General features: G+C 46.1%; 1 protein-coding gene across 1 annotated transcript; it reads right to left on the minus strand.

Moving 5' to 3' along the window:
• Positions 1 to 2,074: 2,074 nt before the first annotated feature.
• On the minus strand, positions 2,075 to 18,308 carry SEC11C (SEC11 homolog C, signal peptidase complex subunit). Its single transcript, XM_040478675.1, has 6 exons — positions 18,129 to 18,308; positions 10,857 to 10,966; positions 7,090 to 7,239; positions 4,957 to 5,076; positions 2,906 to 2,963; positions 2,075 to 2,275 (listed from the first exon to the last, which is right to left on the minus strand). Exons 1-6 carry the CDS (start codon positions 18,213 to 18,215, stop codon positions 2,222 to 2,224), a joined length of 579 nt encoding a protein of 192 aa, XP_040334609.1. The 5' UTR covers positions 18,216 to 18,308; the 3' UTR covers positions 2,075 to 2,221.
• Positions 18,309 to 19,595: the final 1,287 nt, after the last annotated feature.

Genomic DNA, 19,595 nt, shown 5'->3' on the forward strand with positions numbered 1-19,595 from the left:
TCACCGACTGAGCCACCCAGGCGCCCCGAAACTTCCCAGTTTTTGATGGAAACCTCTAGTGCTTTGCACACATTAGAGCAAACACCATTTAACTCTGGAAGTCCTCTCGGAGCTGAGACCCGCGGGTCAAGGAACTTCAGTCCAACACGAACTCACGTCACTTGTGCTTCGTAAAGGCACCAACGGCATCGAAGGGGCCCCAAGGGCTGGTGCCTGCTAATGAACCACAACTGAATGGCACCGGTTGAGCCACGGTAGGGTTCTCGGCTGTCTTTGTAAAGTTTACTTCAGGATGTCAGGTACGTGCAAAGAATTAACGATAGGCTTAGCCATGTCAACACTTTTTTCAAGCTTATACGAACCAGCAACAGAACCCCGGGAAGATGATAAAATAAAGCTTTGACCCAACATTTTTATATTTCATTCTTAGTTAAGGGAACAAAAATCTTTGAGAAAAGAATTTATTAATGGGCACAAGAGAATAATGGTTTCAGAAAGTATCCTGTAAACGTTTTTTCTTTCACTTTGTTGATTTCGACAGGACGAGAGGGCCATTGTTGCCACAGCCTATTTCCGCAGAGATAAAGGATTCCAGGGCGAGCTGCTCCCCCGGGGATCACTCCTGCTGGTCTTTCCCAGATCAGGAGCTCACTCAGAGAAGAGCAGGTGTGTGACGAGGCACAGGTTGACGCTGAAAAGGACTTACGTAACAACAGGAACCGTTTATTGAGCACGCACTATGCACATGTCGAGCACCCGTGCTGAGCATCGGGTGAGTTATGGGCACCTGTTCCTGGGGATGGTGGGGGGGGGGGGGGCCGGGGGTAAGTGCAGCAGCTGCTGTCCATCTGATGCTGCGCGAACTGAGCCTGCTCAAGGCCTATAGGTGGTTAAGTGGCTTTTAGGGATGCTCAACGCTTACACCAGGTTTGGACAGACCTCAAAGAAGGAGGCAGACTTGTAAGTTCTCACTGAAAGGATGTCACCATCGCATTGTCCAGTGAAAAGGGAACATTTGTGTAAAAGTGAAGAGTGTACTTGAAAACGTTACTGGCCTCCTTTCTACTCCCCTAACACTGCTACGCGGGCCGTGGTCCGGGCACCAGCAGCTTCGCCAGCCCCGCGGAGCGGGAGCGAGTTAGGAATGCAGAGTCTCGGGCCCCGGCCCTCCCGTGTCAGAATCTGCATGTAACAACAGCCAGGTGCTCTGCGTGCTCGCGAAAGCTTGAGAACATCCTTCCCCCTCTCCGGGGCCCCACGCTGGGTGGGAATGCTTTTCCCCAGGATTCCCCTGCCTCGTTTCTTAACTCTGCTCCGGGCCCTCTCTCCAGAGGCCTTCCCCGACCTCTACATGGAAAGCGAGAATCCTCTCTCGCTATCAGCTGACCCTGTTTAATCTTCCCCAGGGCAACTGTCACTCCTGAAATCACTGTCAGTTTCTTATCTGTTCCTCCCCCACGTGGCAAACGCCATCCAGGCTAGGACTTCAGGATAGAAGTGGCTGATACATGTTTTCGCAAAGGGGCCACCTTATACGCCGGACTCAACATGTCACTCAAACAGCGGAGTGCCGGGCGCACCTGTCACTCAAACAGCGGAGACCCCCCGAGAGGCCGCAGAAAGGGATGAGCTCCTTTTACACGTCTGTACCTTTTGTAAGTTTTCAAAGGAGTCCGCACTGTTTTCATAATTTACGAAAAGCACCGTTCCAATAATTTATCCAACCATCTCAAGATAGATCGCACCACAAAACAAAGCAGGTGACCTCTTTCCTCTTAAAAAGGTTTTAGACTTTATTCCCTGATCGGAATATACTTTAGTAAACGAGAAATCACTTGCTTTTGAGGGCCTGTGTGTTTCCCTTGGAAATGTTACGTGATGCGAAGAATTTTACTTCCGAAACCCAGACATTACAACTACACCATGTGGCTTGTGCGCTGTCCCCACCAGCAGGTCCAGCAATGGCCCGCCTCACTCCTGAAGTTGGCACAGACCCCCGTGCTTGGTTTAGAGTGACTACGACGAGGGCCACAGAGACTGGGCAGATTCAGACCAGAGCCCACAAAAGAAAACAGTCTTTCCTGATGAATCATTTATTTGGACAAGACAAAAATGTCTCCACATTGTTTCCTTTTATACAGAAAGTGGAACATTTCAAATATATTAGTTTTTCTCTTTTGCAACAGAATTCATTTCAATCTGGTGCCAGGAACTTCTCATCTTAGGATTCGCGTTTTAGTAACACGTATGCACCCATTACAGCCAAGAGAGCGTACTGGAAAGAAAACACAGTGGAAAATTACTGGGAGGTCTACAAATAAGTTTGCTCCATAAATGTATTCAGCTGAAGTCCGCTCAATACTAGGCTGGGGACAGAATCAAAAGGTGACCTCTTCTCTCATGCCTGCCCTTCTATGGTTTAAAAAGCCCCCAGTATATTGATGGACCAAGGATCAAGCACCCAACAAACACAGCTAATCCACTGCTCACTCTTGCGTCCATGTCCTATTGTTCTTCGAGTGGTTGTTAAAAAAAAAACATCGACACCATTTTTATTGAAGTAGGGAGATCAGCATTACTGAGTCTATTGTATTGCTTTTTTTTTTTGGTATGTTTAAAGGTTTTCATGATAAACAGCAATGAATATATAGGTGACATTTTGGAATACACCACGAACATAAAAGATGAAAGTAATTATTTTAAATAACTAATTTAAATGTTGATAATTTAAATGGTTATGTCAATTTGTAGCTCAATACAAATACTCTGCAAAACAGAATAGCAAGGAAAACATTTTAAACAGACTGCATCTTTACAATTGCACGTGTAAAAGCGCCTATATACGTATATGTATATATATGTGTATATATATATATTTAATTCAGACATACACACAAATTCCTACCTTGAATTTTGGATAGTCATTCATTATTATGGTGACCATACCAACGTACGGTAAAAACCTAAATTGTGGGATGAAAAGCCAGAAATATAAAAACTGCTTGTAATACGATGACAGCAATATTTAAAAATACTCTCAATCAGCCTTAGGAAACAAATCTTCCTTGGGAATAGCACTGATTGGGGCTGTAAGAATAGTAGTCACTCCTGCCTCAAAAGGCTTTATTAATCAAAAGCAACACAACTAACAGCCAGGACCATTTTTTAAGCAGGCACATGATTTCAACTAGAGATGCCACTTGTCTGTGCTCGCTGCATTCACCATAACAGAATTAAAATAATTAGTTGAGCTGCTTGTACAAATGGAACTGACAACTTTCATCAAGCTGGTTCTTAATTTTTTTCAGGGGAGAAGTAACATTCAGATAGCCTATATAAAGACCGCTGTTGGAGAAAGCTTTCAAAGTACACGGAGAATCAGTCTGCAACAGAAAGAACATCATCATTTTCATTTCACAGGGCTTTTCAAATATAACAAACACGTTCGCTGGGCAGTGAACACAGATGTGAATCCCATAATTTATACCCACATGTGACTATGCTCCCAGACACCGAAGGTCCGGGGCATAAGCCAGCCAATGACTCTGCTGACAAAATTAATGTCAATATGTAATCAGTGTGACCCAAGCCTCCCCTCACTCACGGGAGACGCGGTTAACACATGGGTACCCTCCAATCTTATGTTAAGTCAGCAGCTCCAATCTCCCCTTTATACACAGCCTGTCCCCAGGACAGGACAAGTAGAGGACTGACCAGCTGGAAGTCACTCCCATCTCCCCACAGATATTCAAGGTGCAACGCGGCGGTGTAAGATAGTTAAAAGGTGAGCCGAGGGAGAAAAGGAGCAGGAAGAGACCTCAAATCACAATCTGATTAGTAGAGCTGAATCTTAGAAAAGGGTAACCAGTGTTCTCCAGCCTCCGAGCCTGGAGCCTGCTTCCGATTCATGGGATTTAGAGAAGATTAACAACAACAACAACAAAGACACTTCCAACAAGGGTTAAACATAGAAAAGGGTCACCAAGAGAGGGGAAAAATTGCCTTTTTTGTTTTTTTAATAAGAGGATACACGCTCTGCTGTGTCAGAAGCAGAACTCACTGCTGGCGCAATTATGCAAGGATGAATATTACAAGATTTATCACATAACCGTTCTGGGCAGTGAAAACCAGGAAATAATCTAAATGTGTCGCCCCAGGAAAGGACTGGGTACGTAAGCTGTGATTTTGTGATTCTCAGGGGAACAACGGTACGTAGCCATTTAAAACTACCTGGATGTAGATTTGACACAGCAACCAATTTCTAACTTCATGTTGGGTACAGAAACAAAATAAAATCCTCCTATGTAAAGTCATGTATTATATATGCACATGCATCTGTATAAGGTGCAGGGAACAGTGTTCCACAGTGGTTATCTCTGGGAGGGTCTCTTGTAGTTGCTATTTAAAACCACAAATACTTGGGGCACCTGGGTGGCTCAGTCGGTTAAGCGTCCGACTTCGGCCCAGGTCATGATCTCACAGTCCGTGGGTTCGAGCCCCACGTCGGGCTCTGTGCTGTCAGCTCGGAGCCTGGAGCCTGCTTCCGATTCTGTGTCTCCCTCTCTCTTTGCCCCTCCCCCCACTCACACTCGTCTCTGTCTCTTGAAAAGAAATAAATGTTAAAAAAAAAAATTTTTTTTAAGTAAAAAAATAAAAAAAAAATAAATGAATAAAATAAAACCACAAATACCTAACCTCTACGGGGCGATTGCTTTCAAAGACAGGATTAAACCGATGATGCAGACAATATACTTGAACTCAGTTTTAGATTTTCGGTCCTTGGTTCTGAGCTGTATTTACACCGTGGACCCCATACACGGAGCACAACTCAGACTACTCGCAACTCTCCCGACACAGACTGTTTGTAACGAGTGAGTCTACTTAGCCCGTACATTTAGTTTGTTTCTACTTTTCTGGTTCCCGAAGCCTTTATGTAACTGAAAGGTTAATGCTCACCCTCTGGCTCGTCCCACCACATCCTTCTTTTCGAGCCAGTTTTGGCCCTCTTTGTACAGGCCTCTGTCGTCAACTTCGTTATTATCTCCTTTAGTCAAAAATTTGATGTCTCCGTTATCTCTAGAAAGCAAAATAATGACTTTTCAAAAACGATTTTCAGCACGGCATCATTAGAAAGCACTTAGTTTACCCGGCACTGGACGGTCTGCTGCGGGCATTCGGACGAGCATTCCGCAAGAACTCGATCTCTCTTGGTCTGAGGGGATGGCTTACAGGGAACCATCCGACTACAACCATCCGACTAAAGCACGAATCTACTGGTGTTTCTGCAGCCTCAAGTTCTAAAACGCCCAAGCTTTCCTGCCAACCAAAAAGCATGGCAAAGCGCAAGGGCCCCGGCAGGGCAACGATGAGCTTCCAGCAACTGCTTTCACTTTCTTAGTCCGCAAAGACCAGCGTGTCCCCGCGGATTATATTCCGCTTCACTCAGGACACGAACTTGGTCCCGGATCACAGAGATTTGAGTGCAAGGTAATTCAAACCCCAGTGTGCCCTTACCCCTCCTCAAACTTACTTTTCCTCGCCAAATGTAGAATGTTAATGCATTATCTCCTTCACCACTGAGCAAAGTGGTATAAAATCTGGTTTGCAGAGAAACAGGAATCACAAATGGCATAAAACCAGCGTGTTAAAGAGACATGTGGGAATCATTTTAAACACTCCAACCCGATGCTTACACGGCCCTGTCACTAGAAACACAACATTATAGCATTATAGAGCTCTAAAGAGGGTCTTCTTCCAATAAAACAAATGAAAAAATGCGCCATTATAATTAGATAAAATACTGAAAGCCCACAAAGATTTGAAGCCATGCCAAAGGCAGCAAGCTGATTTGCAGCTGTGGTTATAAAGGAAATCAAGAGGATAAAAATCCACGCGGCCTCTCTCACAACTCATGCAAATTATAGAAAATCATCATTATTTCCTCCACTTTGAATAAGTTCTCTTCCAACTTCTTTATCAATGTCTTCGGGGAACACCTGGAAGCAGGGAGTGGCATGGGAACCTAATACCGGAAGCGTTCGGATAGTTGCACTACACGTGTGCGCGTCCCCCCACGTCCACGCGCGACGAGAAGATGAGAAAGGCTCTGTTCTTTTAAAACCACACGCACACACGTCTAAGTACAATTCCATAACTCAGGCAGGTGGAAATGCTACACTAAGCTGCGTAAAGGTAAATGAATAGCTGAGTATATAAAATGTAACGTTTCCACTAATACTCTGTATTCCACTGATACTGTACTCTCCCATGAGAACTTAGTACATTTGAGATAGAAGCTTCTAGTTTCCCAAGCGTGTCTTCAGAGGCCACCGCTGGCAAGTCAAGGAAAGGAAGCGCATCTGTGGGGGGAGAACCGGCACAGGACACGCGCTGCCCGCGCCACGGGATGAGCCAGAAAAGGCGTCTGCGTCCGTCCAGGGCTACGGTGACCACTGAGAGCGTGCCGCTCGGTCCAAAATGGCACAGGGAAACAGGCGGCTCTCTGCGTGTCAGAAGACAGTCCTATCAAGATCATCCTCAGCTGCGGTGGGATTGCATTCTCTCTCAGCCTCCTTCAAGTGAGTGTTAGGCTACAGTAGGTTCACCTTATGTCACACAGCAGTTTAAGTTTCCGAGGCCTCAGGAGACACCTGTTCATCTGGTTCTCATAATCGTCCCGTGAGTCACGGTGGGAAATGATAATGTTATCAGCCCCATCCTACAGGCTGGGCGAGGTAACAGGTCCAAAGTCACCCAATTAGTGAACGGCGGGTCTAGGAACATAATCCAGAGTTTCTGCCACTTCTAATCAGCCATTAAACCGGCTGCCAAAACTGAATTACTAAATTCTACACCTGAAACTAATATTACACTGTATGTTAACTAACAGGAATTAATATTACACTGTATGTTAACTAACAGGAATTTAAATAAAAACCTGAGGGGAGGGGAACAATGAAAAAACAAATAGAAGTTTGATAACAATCAGTGCTAATGAAAAAATAAATAAAAATATACAAAAAATAAAACAAATAAAACCGGCTACCAAAATTCACCAAACAACAGCGAAAAGAAGGAAAGCCTCCTTACTTTTCATGAACTTTGATTACTCTGTGAACTATTGGAATGTCTCGTCCTTCGACTTTAAAGACCACGATTTCACCAGCTCTAATAGGGTCTTCTCGGAAGTTTGTCAGGAATAGAAGGTCGCCCCTGTGAAAGGCCGGCTCCATGCTGCCACTGGGAAGAGACACAAAATCACATCCAAATTAGCCTGGGTTCCCAACGGGAACGTTTCAATTCACGAAGAATACAATAATAAACATATCGGTGAGTGTCTCAACTTCCCCGTCGTCACGTATCTAGGACCTGTGAAACAAGTCACTGTGGTTTCCTTCTGACTGCTCGCGGTGACGACACGGAGTGAGAAAGGAAAGGATTTCTTCTTAGATTTAAGTATGAAAAGGACAGTAGCAGGCCCCTCTGTACTTTGTATTAGGTAGAGAAAAGAACCAAGTGTAATGTGAACTCTTTGAAGTAAAAGCTGCCAAGTTTTAGCCTTAAAAAACAGTCCTGGGGCGCCTGGGTGGCGCAGTCGGTTAAGCGTCCGACTTCAGCCAGGTCACAATCTTGCGGTCCGGGAGTTCAAGCCCTGCGTCGGGCTCTGGGCTGATGGCTCAGAGCCTGGAGCCTGCTTCCGATTCTGTGTCTCCCTCTCTCTCTGCCCCTCCCCCGTTCATGCTCTGTCTCTCTCTGTCCCCAAAATAAATAAACGTTGAAAAAAAAAATTAAAAAAAAAACAGTCCTACATCCACAAAGACATTACTATTTTCATTTGGAACTGCAGACCCTGAAAGCTGGTTGATACTCTAGGGCAATTCTTGCATTTTGTGGTTCATCCCCAGCACCTAGGACATGGCATTGCCATTCAAGGAAGAGAAACCAACAAACGAATGTCTTAGGAGAGCGATCTATCCGAAAACCAAGCTGAGGGTTTGGACAGAATTCGAACCCAAGTCTTTGGGCTCCTGCAGGATCATCGTTTAGACCACACTCTATAGGGAGCCCAATTCTAACAAATGTTGACTGTTTCTGATGTGGAGGTCAATAAATAATCCCACATGGTACCGGTTTAAACCCATGCCAAAAATCGTCGATGGAGTCAAAGTAAATTGCAATCTAGCAGAAGCTGAAATCATCAAGACACAATTCATTTTACATATGCTCATGCTTTGTCTTAACGCATGAGAAAATAAATAAGACCTAAAAATATAGCAACATAGGGGCCATGCAATCAAAAACCAGCGAGTCTGCTGAGGGCAGGAGGGGACAGGAAGAGCCAGACTGGTGAAGAAATGGGGTGCTTTAAAGGAAAACGTGGGTTCATAACAGGTGCAGCTCAAGAAGTTGACCCTCCTGTCCCTCCCTGCACTGGAACACCTTAAGCTTGTCAATGAATGCAGATCAGCAAGAAGAGACGCAGCAGGGACCGGCCTGTCACTAAGTACCTGCTGATGTATTTATTTTTAAGTTAAACCAATGACAGCTGAGGATGGTAACAGATCTAACAGGAAATGAATAAAAAAAAACAGAGAGAGTGCTAGAAATATAAATGACCGAGAGGGAAAGAAAGAGAAAACAATTAAGAACTACAGCTAGAAAAACCTTCTGGACGAGTCTCAGAGGCAGCAAGAGTACCATTTGCCACCAAAAGCCGTAATCATGGCCCATGAGGAAAGCACTTCTTTGAAATGTTTCACAAATATCAACTACACTTGCTTTCCTCATGGGCCAGGGATTCGCCAAAGGTCAATGTTCCCCAAGGTCACACATTTCTCATGATGTCAATAGTCTATGCTGACAAACCAGAGTGCTTTAGTACTATAAAGGAGGCTTTAAAAAAAAAAAAAGTCCCCAGATACTGCAATGTTACAACAATTTCTTTGTACGACTGTGTCTGTGTGACTTAAGGAAAACCAGAACACCTGGGATCTAATTTTGGATCCGCCACGAGCAACTGTAAGACGCAAGTGGCTTGGCCTTGGTGGGCCTCAGGCTCTTTATCTGTTAAGTGAGAAGGCCCATCTGAATTTGAGGTTTTTTCATTTCTATTTAGGAAAAAAAAAAAAAAAAAGCCTTAAAACCCTTCCCTCAAACGAAATCTTACGAGGAAGCATCACCACCTACAATACATAAAAATGGAGTTGTCATGACTAAAGCAAGGCTGGGGTGTCTAGAATCCACACACTTGACCCCATTCTCCCTCCTAACCTGTCCACTGGCCCCCCGGGGCAGTCCTAGAGCGCAGTGTGAAAACCAGTGAATTGGGACCCCGTATGCTATCCGAAGGCTCCCACATTTATGGAAGCAGTGTACCTCTAGAAGTAGGCCCCTTGGCCGGCCACACAGGGGCAACCTGCTGAAGCCAGGGCCATGGCCGAAGCCCCATGGTGTGGTAGCAGGGGAGGGAAGGGGCGCTGGTCCGGAAGCCAAGAACCCTATGTGCTGACCTTGGCTCTTGCACTGGCCAGTGGTGACCCCACTCATAAAACAAACGGGCTCCAGGGGCGCCCGGGTGGCTCAGTCGGTTAAGCGTCCGACTTTGGCTCAGGTCACGATCTCACGGTTCACGAGTTTGAGCCCCGTGTCAGGCTCTGTGAGGACAGCTCAGAGCTTGGAGCCTGCCTTGGATTCTGTCTCCCTCTCTCACTCGAGCTCTCTCTAACATAAATAAAACATTTAAAAATTTTTAAAAAAAAATAACAGCCTCCAGGGGCGCCCGGGTGGCTCACTCAGTTAAGCGTCCGACTTTGGCTCAGGTCACGATCTCACGGTTCACAGGTTTGAGCTCCGTGTCAGGCTCTGTGATGACAGCTCAGAGCTTGGAGCCTGTCTTGGATTCTATGTCTCCCTCTCTCACTGGAGCTCTCTCTAACATATAAAACATTAAAAAAAATTTTTTTTTAAATAACAGCCTCCATTCCCACCCACAGTAAGGCTCAATGGTCTAAGACACAGGGACAGAGAGCATCTTGAGATACGTAAGGACTCCCAAATATGGTTATTTAATTCCAAACTGATTAAATTTTCCCCCTTGCCAGACTTTACGGCTATATGAAGTGAATTAAAGTATTAACTTTTCTAAATTTAACCTCCTGTGCTTTATAAGAGTAATAGTCTCAAGAGAGTAGCCACCTACACCAGTATTGCAGAAGAGGCTTGAAAAAATACAGCACGCTCCGCTAGGCACCGGGGATATACACTTCCCTGTCTGCTTGGTACAAAGAAAACCAAGTAATGGCTTTAAATTATTTATGTTTCAAAATCAATTAATGCATTAATAACATACGATTGTTATTTTAGGCAGATTAAAGCATTAAAATACAAAAGCAAATATATTGCACTGGAGCATTAGCATCAACACGATAAAAGCTCTAAAATGTCTGTTGAGGGGCGCCTGGGTGGCGCAGTCGGTTAAGCGTCCGACTTCAGCCAGGTCACGATCTTGCGGTCCGTGAGTTCGAGCCCCGCGTCGGGCTCTGGGCTGATGGCTCAGAGCCTGGAGCCTGCTTCCCATTCTGTGTCTCCCTCTCTCTCTGCCCCTTCCCCGTTCATGCTCTGTCTCTCTCTGTCCCCAAAATAAATAAACGTTGAAAAAAATAAAATAAAATAAAATGTCTGTTGAGAAAGACAAGATTTGTCACCAAAGGTCAGAAACAATGAAAAGAGGTATCAGCGGAAAATTCTAACACTTTATCCAACCAAAATCCCCAGTCTTGGTTGCCGTGCAGGCTTTCACTCAAGGCGACGCTGCTCCTCTGTGACAAGGCGGCAGCGTAAGAGCCTGCAGAACCTACCTCAGCACCACCACGATGGGGCTCTCGCTGCCGGTGAGGACGATCAAGCCTTTCCAGATCATAAGCGCAGAAGACACGATCATGGCAAAGTTTAACACCTGGTAATAGAGCTGGAACGAAAAAGGCCAAACCCCAAGTGAAAACCAATAGAATTATATTCACTAGCCCTAAGCTGGGGATGAGCTGGTTTGTAAAACAAACAAACAAACAAACAAACAAACAAAGCTGTGTTTATTTTAGGACATTAAACTAAGTCACGCAAACTACAAACTTAGGTAGCATTTCAACTTTTGTCCGTGGAATTAGCCTTCCATTTATTGTTTCTCTTTCAATGAGAGAAGAGAGAGAAAACAACAGCAACAACAAACCAGAACAATCCACAGGACCCACTTTATTAAAGCCTCGGTAAGACTCAACTTACCTCTCTGGGATTTCCCAGAACCCTCAACCTTGAAGAGTCCCTTACTCAAATTCGCAACTACTTGGATGGAACTGGAGGGTATTATGCTAAGCGAAATTAAAGAAGGACAAATATCATATGACTTCACTCATAGGAGAACTTTAAGATACAAAACAGATGAACACAAGGGAAGGGAAGCAAAAATAATATAAAAACAGGGAGCGGAACAAAAACATAAGAGACTCTTAAATACGGAGAACAAACAGAGGGTTACTGGAGGGGTTGTGGGGGGGATGGGCTAAATGGGTGAGGGGCACTAAGGAATCTACTCCTGAAATCACTGATGCACTATATGCTACGTAACTAGGATTTGAATTAAAAAAAAAAGAATCTGTTACTCAAGTTCTACCCTGCGGGCCTACTGCTCTGGCAGAGAGAGGGCACGTCTGATGTGACAGCCTGGCACAGAGCCTAGAACCACCCCTTGACGCCCTGGCCAAGGAGGCCCCACACGAGGCTTCACAGTCCTCTAGCACTTAGCAATGAGGCTGTTCTGCATCTCAAATTACATTTCAAAGTGAACAAAAACTTTAAACACCTGGAAGTTTACATTTTCCATAAACGTTTTAAAAAGTAAATGATATCTGGTCAAGAACACAGGCAGAAAGCCACTCAAGACAATATCGAGTTCGAAGCTGGCCTCGTCCCACCTTAGACCACTGAGTTAATATCCACCCGGCTTGTCCTGCTGACGCTCAAGGCTCTTCCTTGCTGACAGCCGCCTGCCACACCCACCAGCCCCTGGCGACGACTGGGGAAAAGCAACACCTGCCCACATCCCAACACCCTTCCGGCTGTAGCTGAATTGTTGGGCCAGACGTCTCCGGTCTTCCAAGAGGCCTTAAGGACAGAAGTCACTGTGCCTACTGCTACTCGAAATGTAAGTCCCTCAGGGCATTTCCCTTCGGGGCCTCCAGGCTGGCTCCTTACTCCAGTACCTGCCTCTACCTTCCTCCTCACGACCCCTGTCTTGGGTGACCCGACGAGCCACGTGGACGGCCTACCCAATCCTCTAGGGTCTCTGTCCCTAGACATCCTCATTTCTAAAGACCTCCTTCCCCCACCCGAACCAACCACTTTTGGCAACACACGTGGAACTGAAACTGCTCAATCCCCACGTCTCTGATTCAATGACCCCCCTCTACCTGCCCGCATACACCTGTGCGGTCACCTACGTGGCAGGACTCTTGTTCTTTCAGGGGCCACCCCCCACCGACCCACCCATTCGCTCTACACATTCTACTTTCTAAATACTTCTGGACCCTGTTCCAACCTCTCCACTCCCACTGGCTGCGCTCTCATCCAAGTCACCAACATCGCCCACTGGGCAACTGCAAGAGCCTGCTGACCAGTCTCCCGATGTCCACGCACACCTCTTCCAGTGCATTCTCCCCGTTACAGCCCGTACTCATTTTCAGAGGCGCCTCTGGCCATCTGATCATCTCTATGCCCTGCTCCGACCGCATCCCTTCAACTGTGTGCCACTGCTCTGAGGATAAATACGGTCTCTTACGCCCTGTCTGGTACGTCCCCAAATCCCTAGCTTCGGCTGGTGAAGCTCACTGCACTCCAGGTGCTCTAATGGCACCTGTCAGCGCTCTAATGGCACGTGTCAGCACACGCTCCTATCCACTCCAGGACCTCACCTGGCTACTTCTTCTGGCCAGAGGCTCTCTCCCCAGACTCCTCAGCATACCTAATGCTTGCTCATCTTAAATCCTGCTTTCGGCATCGGCTCCCCAGGGAAGCCTTTCCTGACCCACTAGACTAGGAGTCAGCAAACTTTTACTGCAAGTGGCCAGATAAGTGTTTTCGGTTTACAAGCCATAGGGTCTCTGTTGAAGTGACTCAGCTCTGCCACTGTAGTGAGAAAGAAACTAAAGACAATATGGAAAAGAATGAATATGGCCGCGTTCTAATAAAACTTTTACACAGTCTCACTGCATCCTGTACTTCTTTATGCCATCCATCCCTATTGTAATTATACACATCATTTTTTTTTTTTAGAAAGAGAGAGGGCACAAGTGAGTGAGGAGCAGAGAGAGAGAGAGACAGAGAGAGAGAGAGACAGAGAGAGAGAGAGAAGTGGGGCTCACCCGGGGCTGGTGTTTTTACTGGAAGCGGGCCTCGTGTTCACCCAAAGTGGGGCTCAAGCTCACCCAGTGTGGGACTTAAACTCGTGAACTGTGAGATCATGACCTGAGCGGAAGTCAGATGTTTAACGACTGACCCACCCAGGCGCCCGATATACGTATCATTTCTAATGTGTCTTTCACGTTAGACTATAAGTTCCACAAAAGCAAGGGTCATTTTGGCCTTGTTCACAGCTGTATCTTGTTCAATACAGGTCTGGCAAAGAGTAAGTACTCAATTTGTTGAATAAAAAGTGAGAAAATAAATATCTTTAATACACAGTGGGTACAAACAAACTACTAGTAAGAAAAACACTAAAATCCCAACAACAACAAAAAGAGGTAAGAGCTTAAGACCATTAATTTTCCAAAGAAGAAATACAGCAGTGAATAAACACTTTAAGTGTTCAAACCAAATGCTGCTTCCCCCCTCCCCTTTTTTTATGCCTAGAAAATTTCAAGTTTGGGTGGGGTTTTTTTTGTTTTTAAATTTTTTTAATGTTTATTATTTTGAGGCGGGGTGGGGGAGAGAGAGAGAGAGAGAGAGAGGACAAATGGGTGAGGGGCAGAGAGTGAGGGAGACACAGAATCCGAAGCAGCTTCCAGGCTCTGAGCTGTCAGCACAGAGCCCCATGTGGGGCTCTAACTCACGAACCGTGAGATCATGACCTGAGCCCAAGTCGGACACTTAACTGACTGAGCCACCCAGGGCACCCCTGGTATTTTTTTTTTTTTTTTTTGTTCTTAATGCTAATACTCAGTGCTTGCCCAGGGTACACTGTGGCACGATATGGACATGTGCAATGTGCATGTGGATACGATCATGGTGAGAGCGATCTGGCATTAGTATCACAAGGTTACTTTCAGCCCAATAATCCTCCTTCTAGGAATTCAGTGTACAATAAAGGCAGATAGATATGCGTCACGGTCCCAGTTCTAGTAACAGAGAGAAGGAAATAAAGGAGCAACAGCAGAGAAACGATTGCGTAAATAATGGCAAGCTACTGCACTATTTAAAACCAAAGTGTATGTGGGCTGCAGGAGAATCTCCACAAACTACAACAGTTTGTCAGACAAACACAAGAAGACGCCCTCAAGTGCTGGCAGAGGCCATCTTGGCATGGTGGAATTCATGGCTGAATTTTCTTCTCTTAAACTCTTCTCTATGCTTTAAAATAGTGATGGACCTGGAAGAATTCCAAAGTCTGGGGAAAAGAAATGTTTCAAGGGATTTGACAGAATATTATACGGCCATTAAAATAATTACTTTGAAGAGTGTGACAAAACAGGAAAACCCAATCTCACAAGGCAGTGGGTGGGAAAAGCCAAGTTCCTATTGTTATATGTCTGTGAAGTTATGTCATTGCAGGTGGTTACGAAGGAAACAACTGAGAGTGGAAACGTAAAAATGGATAAAAATGACCATGAAGATGTTTTTTTTTTTTTTTATTTTTTTTTCAACGTTTATTTATTTTTGCGACAGAGAGAGACAGAGCATGAACGGGGGAGGGGCAGAGAGAGAGGGAGACACAGAATCGGAAACAGGCTCCAGGCTCTGAGCCATCAGCCCAGAGCCTGACGCGGGGCTCGAACCCACGGACCGCGAGATCGTGACCTGGCTGAAGTCGGACGCTCAACCGACTGCGCCACCCAGGCGCCCCACCATGAAGATGTTTTGATGTAACAGTCAAAAAGAAGGTAAATCGAATTCAAAATTAAAGTTACACACCATATTTAAAAAAAAACACACACAAAAACTCTTTGGCAGAGCATCTGGGTGGCTCAGTCGGTTAAGTGTCTGACTCTTGGTTTCCGCTCAGGTCATGATCTCATGGTTCGTGGTTTCGAACCCTGCATCAGGCTCTGCACTCTGAGCGCGGAGCCTGCTTGGGAATTCTCTCTCTCTCTCTCTCTCTCTCTCTCTCTCTCCCCCTCCCTCTCAAAATAAGTAAATAAAAACTTTATATATATTTAAAAAAATCCTCTTTGTCTACTATGTCAATAGCAAATTATGAAACTCTCAGTAAATTCCCAGAAGTGCAAATAAGAAGACCGGACTGCCAAGCAGATATGGTTAAGGTGTCGGGCTGTAATACATTAAATTGTTGCTTCCAAAGTAAAATCGGCCTTGCAGGGCACCTTGGTCTCAAGCAGCAGTTGTTCACTGTAGCTCACATTCAGAAACTTCTCCACCCACTCTGCCTTGAAGGATTTGATAAGTAAATGTTGTTTCGTTATGAATTGCAGATCTGCCCAGGAAAGCCACAAGCCACCATTTTAAACAGAAATTGTCATTTGTAGACCAGTTTTCAAACCTTCGGTCTCCACCCTGATAAAAGCAAAGTGTAAATCCTCGCCACTTATGTTATAAAGACCCGGTACTAAGACTATCTTTTCCAGTATGATTTTCTGTGCTTGCAAAATTCATCATGGGGAAGTAAAATCAAATCCCCCCCCCAAAAAAAAACTTCCTTTGAGCAAGACATCGATTTGCTAAAGAAACGACCGATTATACAAAAACCTAATAACCAAGCTAGTTGCAAAACCACAGATCATACTTCAACACCCTACTTTTAAGAGACTAATCCAAGTCTAGGATTGAAATCCTAGAATCTAGAGACACAATTTGGATTCAACTGCTGACAAACTGGGATCTAACAGAATCTGCCACCACGTTTCACCGGTGCCTCCTGTTTATTCATCTTCGCCTACCAATTTTATACGCTTGGCAATTCAGAACCCCAGCAAAGTTTAGAAGCAAGCCCACACTCAGTCTTTGTCAACCAAAAATGAAATAGCTAACGTCTAAGAGTTTTAAACAAACATTCCGGACCAGAGATTCTGGCCCACAAAGCAGCAGAAATGCCAGCCGCTGTATTTCTTCCTTCCTCTGTTCCTCACTGCAGAAACAAAGAATCCTTGTTTTTGCATGTGGCTCTTGCCTTATTTTAGAGCAAGCTGGGGCAGCAGAGAAAGGGGGTCCCACTTCCAAGATTGCTGGAGCATGCATGCCTGACAAGGTGTCAGAGAATGCTATTTTGGAGGGGAAAAGAAAAAGAAACAAAAGGACAAAGCTTAAAAGGAGAGGGGGAAAAAAAGTACCAGGAGGCAGCAGATTTGAGCCTCTGAATTTTAATGAGAAAACTAGCAAAACATAGACAATGCAAGAGCCAACAGGCCTAATCACTGAGAGAGGGAATATACAGATTTTTCAAAAAGCAAACTAGTTTAGGAATTGATACATTCGTCAGAAGGCCTTCTCTGATCGTCTGCGATTATAACTACCCGCAATCAGTACCAGTTTTAGAGACATTTAAAAACGCTAGCCAATTAAGTCTAGATTTTTAAATAAAGCTCCCTTTTCTGGAGGTTCTTGGGAATAGCATCGGTGCTCAGGGAACTAGCTGTTGGTTTTTCAAGCTGTTGATAATCACAGCCACAACTCCTCTTAATCACAGCAACTCCCAAGGGCTCATCAGCTAGGCACACCTAGAAACAACCAGGTTCTAGACATAGTTCATGAAGTTCAAGTCACCAAACTCTCCCGCCACCGCAGTAGTATGTAATTCTATTCGGGGAAAAAACATAACAAACCATGTCCACAGGAATACGTTGTGCCATGCCACAGGCATCACCCGACTCCTCAATATAGTGGCAAAAATGCCAGGATGTCTCAAAATCATGAGAATTTATACCATTTTCAAAGACAATCAAAATTACCAATAGGACGGTTCCATTTTTCTTAGCGCAGTTTATTGTTAGTATCAATAGAAGAATTAGGATCCATTAGGCTCTAACGTGCCCTACAGGTCCCCTAAATTCTCTCTCTAGAAGCTTACACTGTGGCGTTTTTCCTGGCTGAGAGGGCCTCCTTTCCAGTCCCTCCTCCCTCTCGCCTTATATTGAAGACTCAAAGGCAGCGATGCTGGCCAAGGAGCTGACTAAGGAGAGAGCAAGAAGGAAGTTTTCCTCCGAGGTCACAGAAGAGCGAAAAGTCAACCCCAGCTGCCCAGGGGCCCCACGCTAACTGCCTCCTATATTCAAGGTGCAGCCAGATGACAGAGTCGGAGATTAGCGAAGAGTTCTGGAACACTGCATCAGTCTAAAATGATTGAGCACCACCAGTGAGATCGCCAGGCACAAGGAGCTTTGTTTAGTCCCGACGCACGGTGGGCAAAACACTTCCCAGAGTGCGAAGCAATTACTTCGGGAGGCAGCACTGGACAGTTCCCACTGCCAGAAAGTTCTTTCCTTTCGCCTGCCTCTCCGCCCCTTCTATCCTCGGGCAGCCTTCTTCTGGATGTCAGACCTCGAGCACAGAGAAGTCTATTCCCTCCTCCAGGGGGTGGCCCTTCAAACAACGTGCAGACAGCTGTCACTCACGGCCGAGTCATCTCTCGCTTTCTCCACCACATTTGACATCCACGGAACTAGATTTCTATCCTCTTCCCCTTCCTGGCCACACTCCCCTCACTGCGCTCGGGTCAGCGCAGGAAAGCGTACACCCGTGCCCACACGTAGGTTTGCGCGGACTTGAACCCAGGGCCTCTGAGAGCCGGGTGGGGGAGCTGGGGGCGCGGGGCGCTGTCCTTGCCCGAGCCCTACCCAGGGAGCCCCGACTTCCCGCAGTCGCAGCCTTTTCTTGCTCCCGGGCGCGCCCCCAGCGCGGGTCTCCCTTACCTGGCGCTTGTTCATCTTCCTCAGGTCCCCGAAGATGTCCAAGCCGGAGGCCGGGAGATGCGTGCCCACGGCGCCCGCACGCACCATGGCGGGCTCTCCAGGGGCCCACACGGCCCGCCAGCTCCGGGTGCCACAGACAGCTGCGGAGCACCGGCCCGGCCCCCGCCCACCAGCCCCTCGGCCTTGCGGGCCACGTGACTGGCGACTCGCTCGGGCGTCTGGGGGTGGTAGTCCTGCGCGTCTTAGCCAGCGGGCCGCCGGGAAGGAACTGGGAAGAAGAAAACTACCACTCCCAGAATGCCGCGGGGCGAGAGGCTCGTCCAGTGAAGGCCCAGAGCTCCTGGGGAGGGCAGCGATGGGACTCAGCAGCCTTGTCCGACCCTTCGGAGCGAACTTGGAAAAGAGAGTGATCCTGCATATCGCAGAGACAACTCGGGGAAGTGACTATTCAAGAGGAACTGAATTCCCCAAGACTCTGGTCAGGCGCCAAAAGGACACCTAAAGCTCCCTGGCACTCACCTAACCGTGTACCTTAGCCATTGGATGACTGCGCCGGGCGGAGGCGGGGCCTCTGCACTGGCAGCCGGCAGTGCTGAATCGGGGAGGAGCCTAAAGAAAGGCCAGGCGAGTGGGCGGGGCTTGGAAGAGGCGGGATTTTTGAAACCTTGGAGTTCTGTGTTCTGTAAGAAGTGGTAGGATTCTGAATGCAAGGAAGCATCTTTGTATCTTTTTGACCGTAGTTGTGTTGCGCTAAATGTTACTTGAATGAGTAAATAACCACCTAATTTTGTACACGAGGAAACAGAGGCCCAGAAAGTCTGTATGATAATGGGTCAGAGTCTGGATTAGAACTCAAATTTTACAATTTCCAAATCCTGGATTACTGCTGTCCCGATCCTAGATTAGCTAGATCATTCATTGACTCAATTATGCAGTATTTATTTCATTCGTTTATTCACAAATCTTTTTGAAGCATCAACTATGCACCTGGCCCTGTGCTAGGCACTTGAGAAACATCAGTGAACAAAACAAGCAAAGATCCCTGCCCTTATGAAGCTTACATTCTAGCAGAAGTCGATATAATAAAGAAGTGAATTATATAGTATCTAGAGGGCAGTGGTGCTATAGAAGAAATAAGAAAGGCAGGTAAGAGGGGTAAAGGGCTCTGGGGGAAGGGAGCAGGTTGTAGTTTAAAATATCCTAGAAGCTAACTCACTATAAAGCTAATGAAAGGTAAACTCTGGGACCCTTCGCTCGCTCGCAAAGGCACTTTCGAAGGACTTGGAGAAAAAAAATGGTCATATAGTTTTGTAAAGTTTTCAAAAGCAAGGTATTTGAATTGCTGTTGGTTGAGTCTTGTTTCTTTGCATTCCAATCTCCCCTCCACCATACTTCATGTTGGAAGGACAGGAGCATTTTGAGGATCCAGCTAAGGAGAAGTTGAGTTGGGTTTAGTTTGGGTTTAGC

The sequence above is a fragment of the Herpailurus yagouaroundi genome, unplaced genomic scaffold, assembly GCF_014898765.1.
Source record: "Herpailurus yagouaroundi ecotype Mexico unplaced genomic scaffold, PumYag 142, whole genome shotgun sequence".
NCBI lineage: Eukaryota > Metazoa > Chordata > Mammalia > Carnivora > Felidae > Herpailurus > Herpailurus yagouaroundi.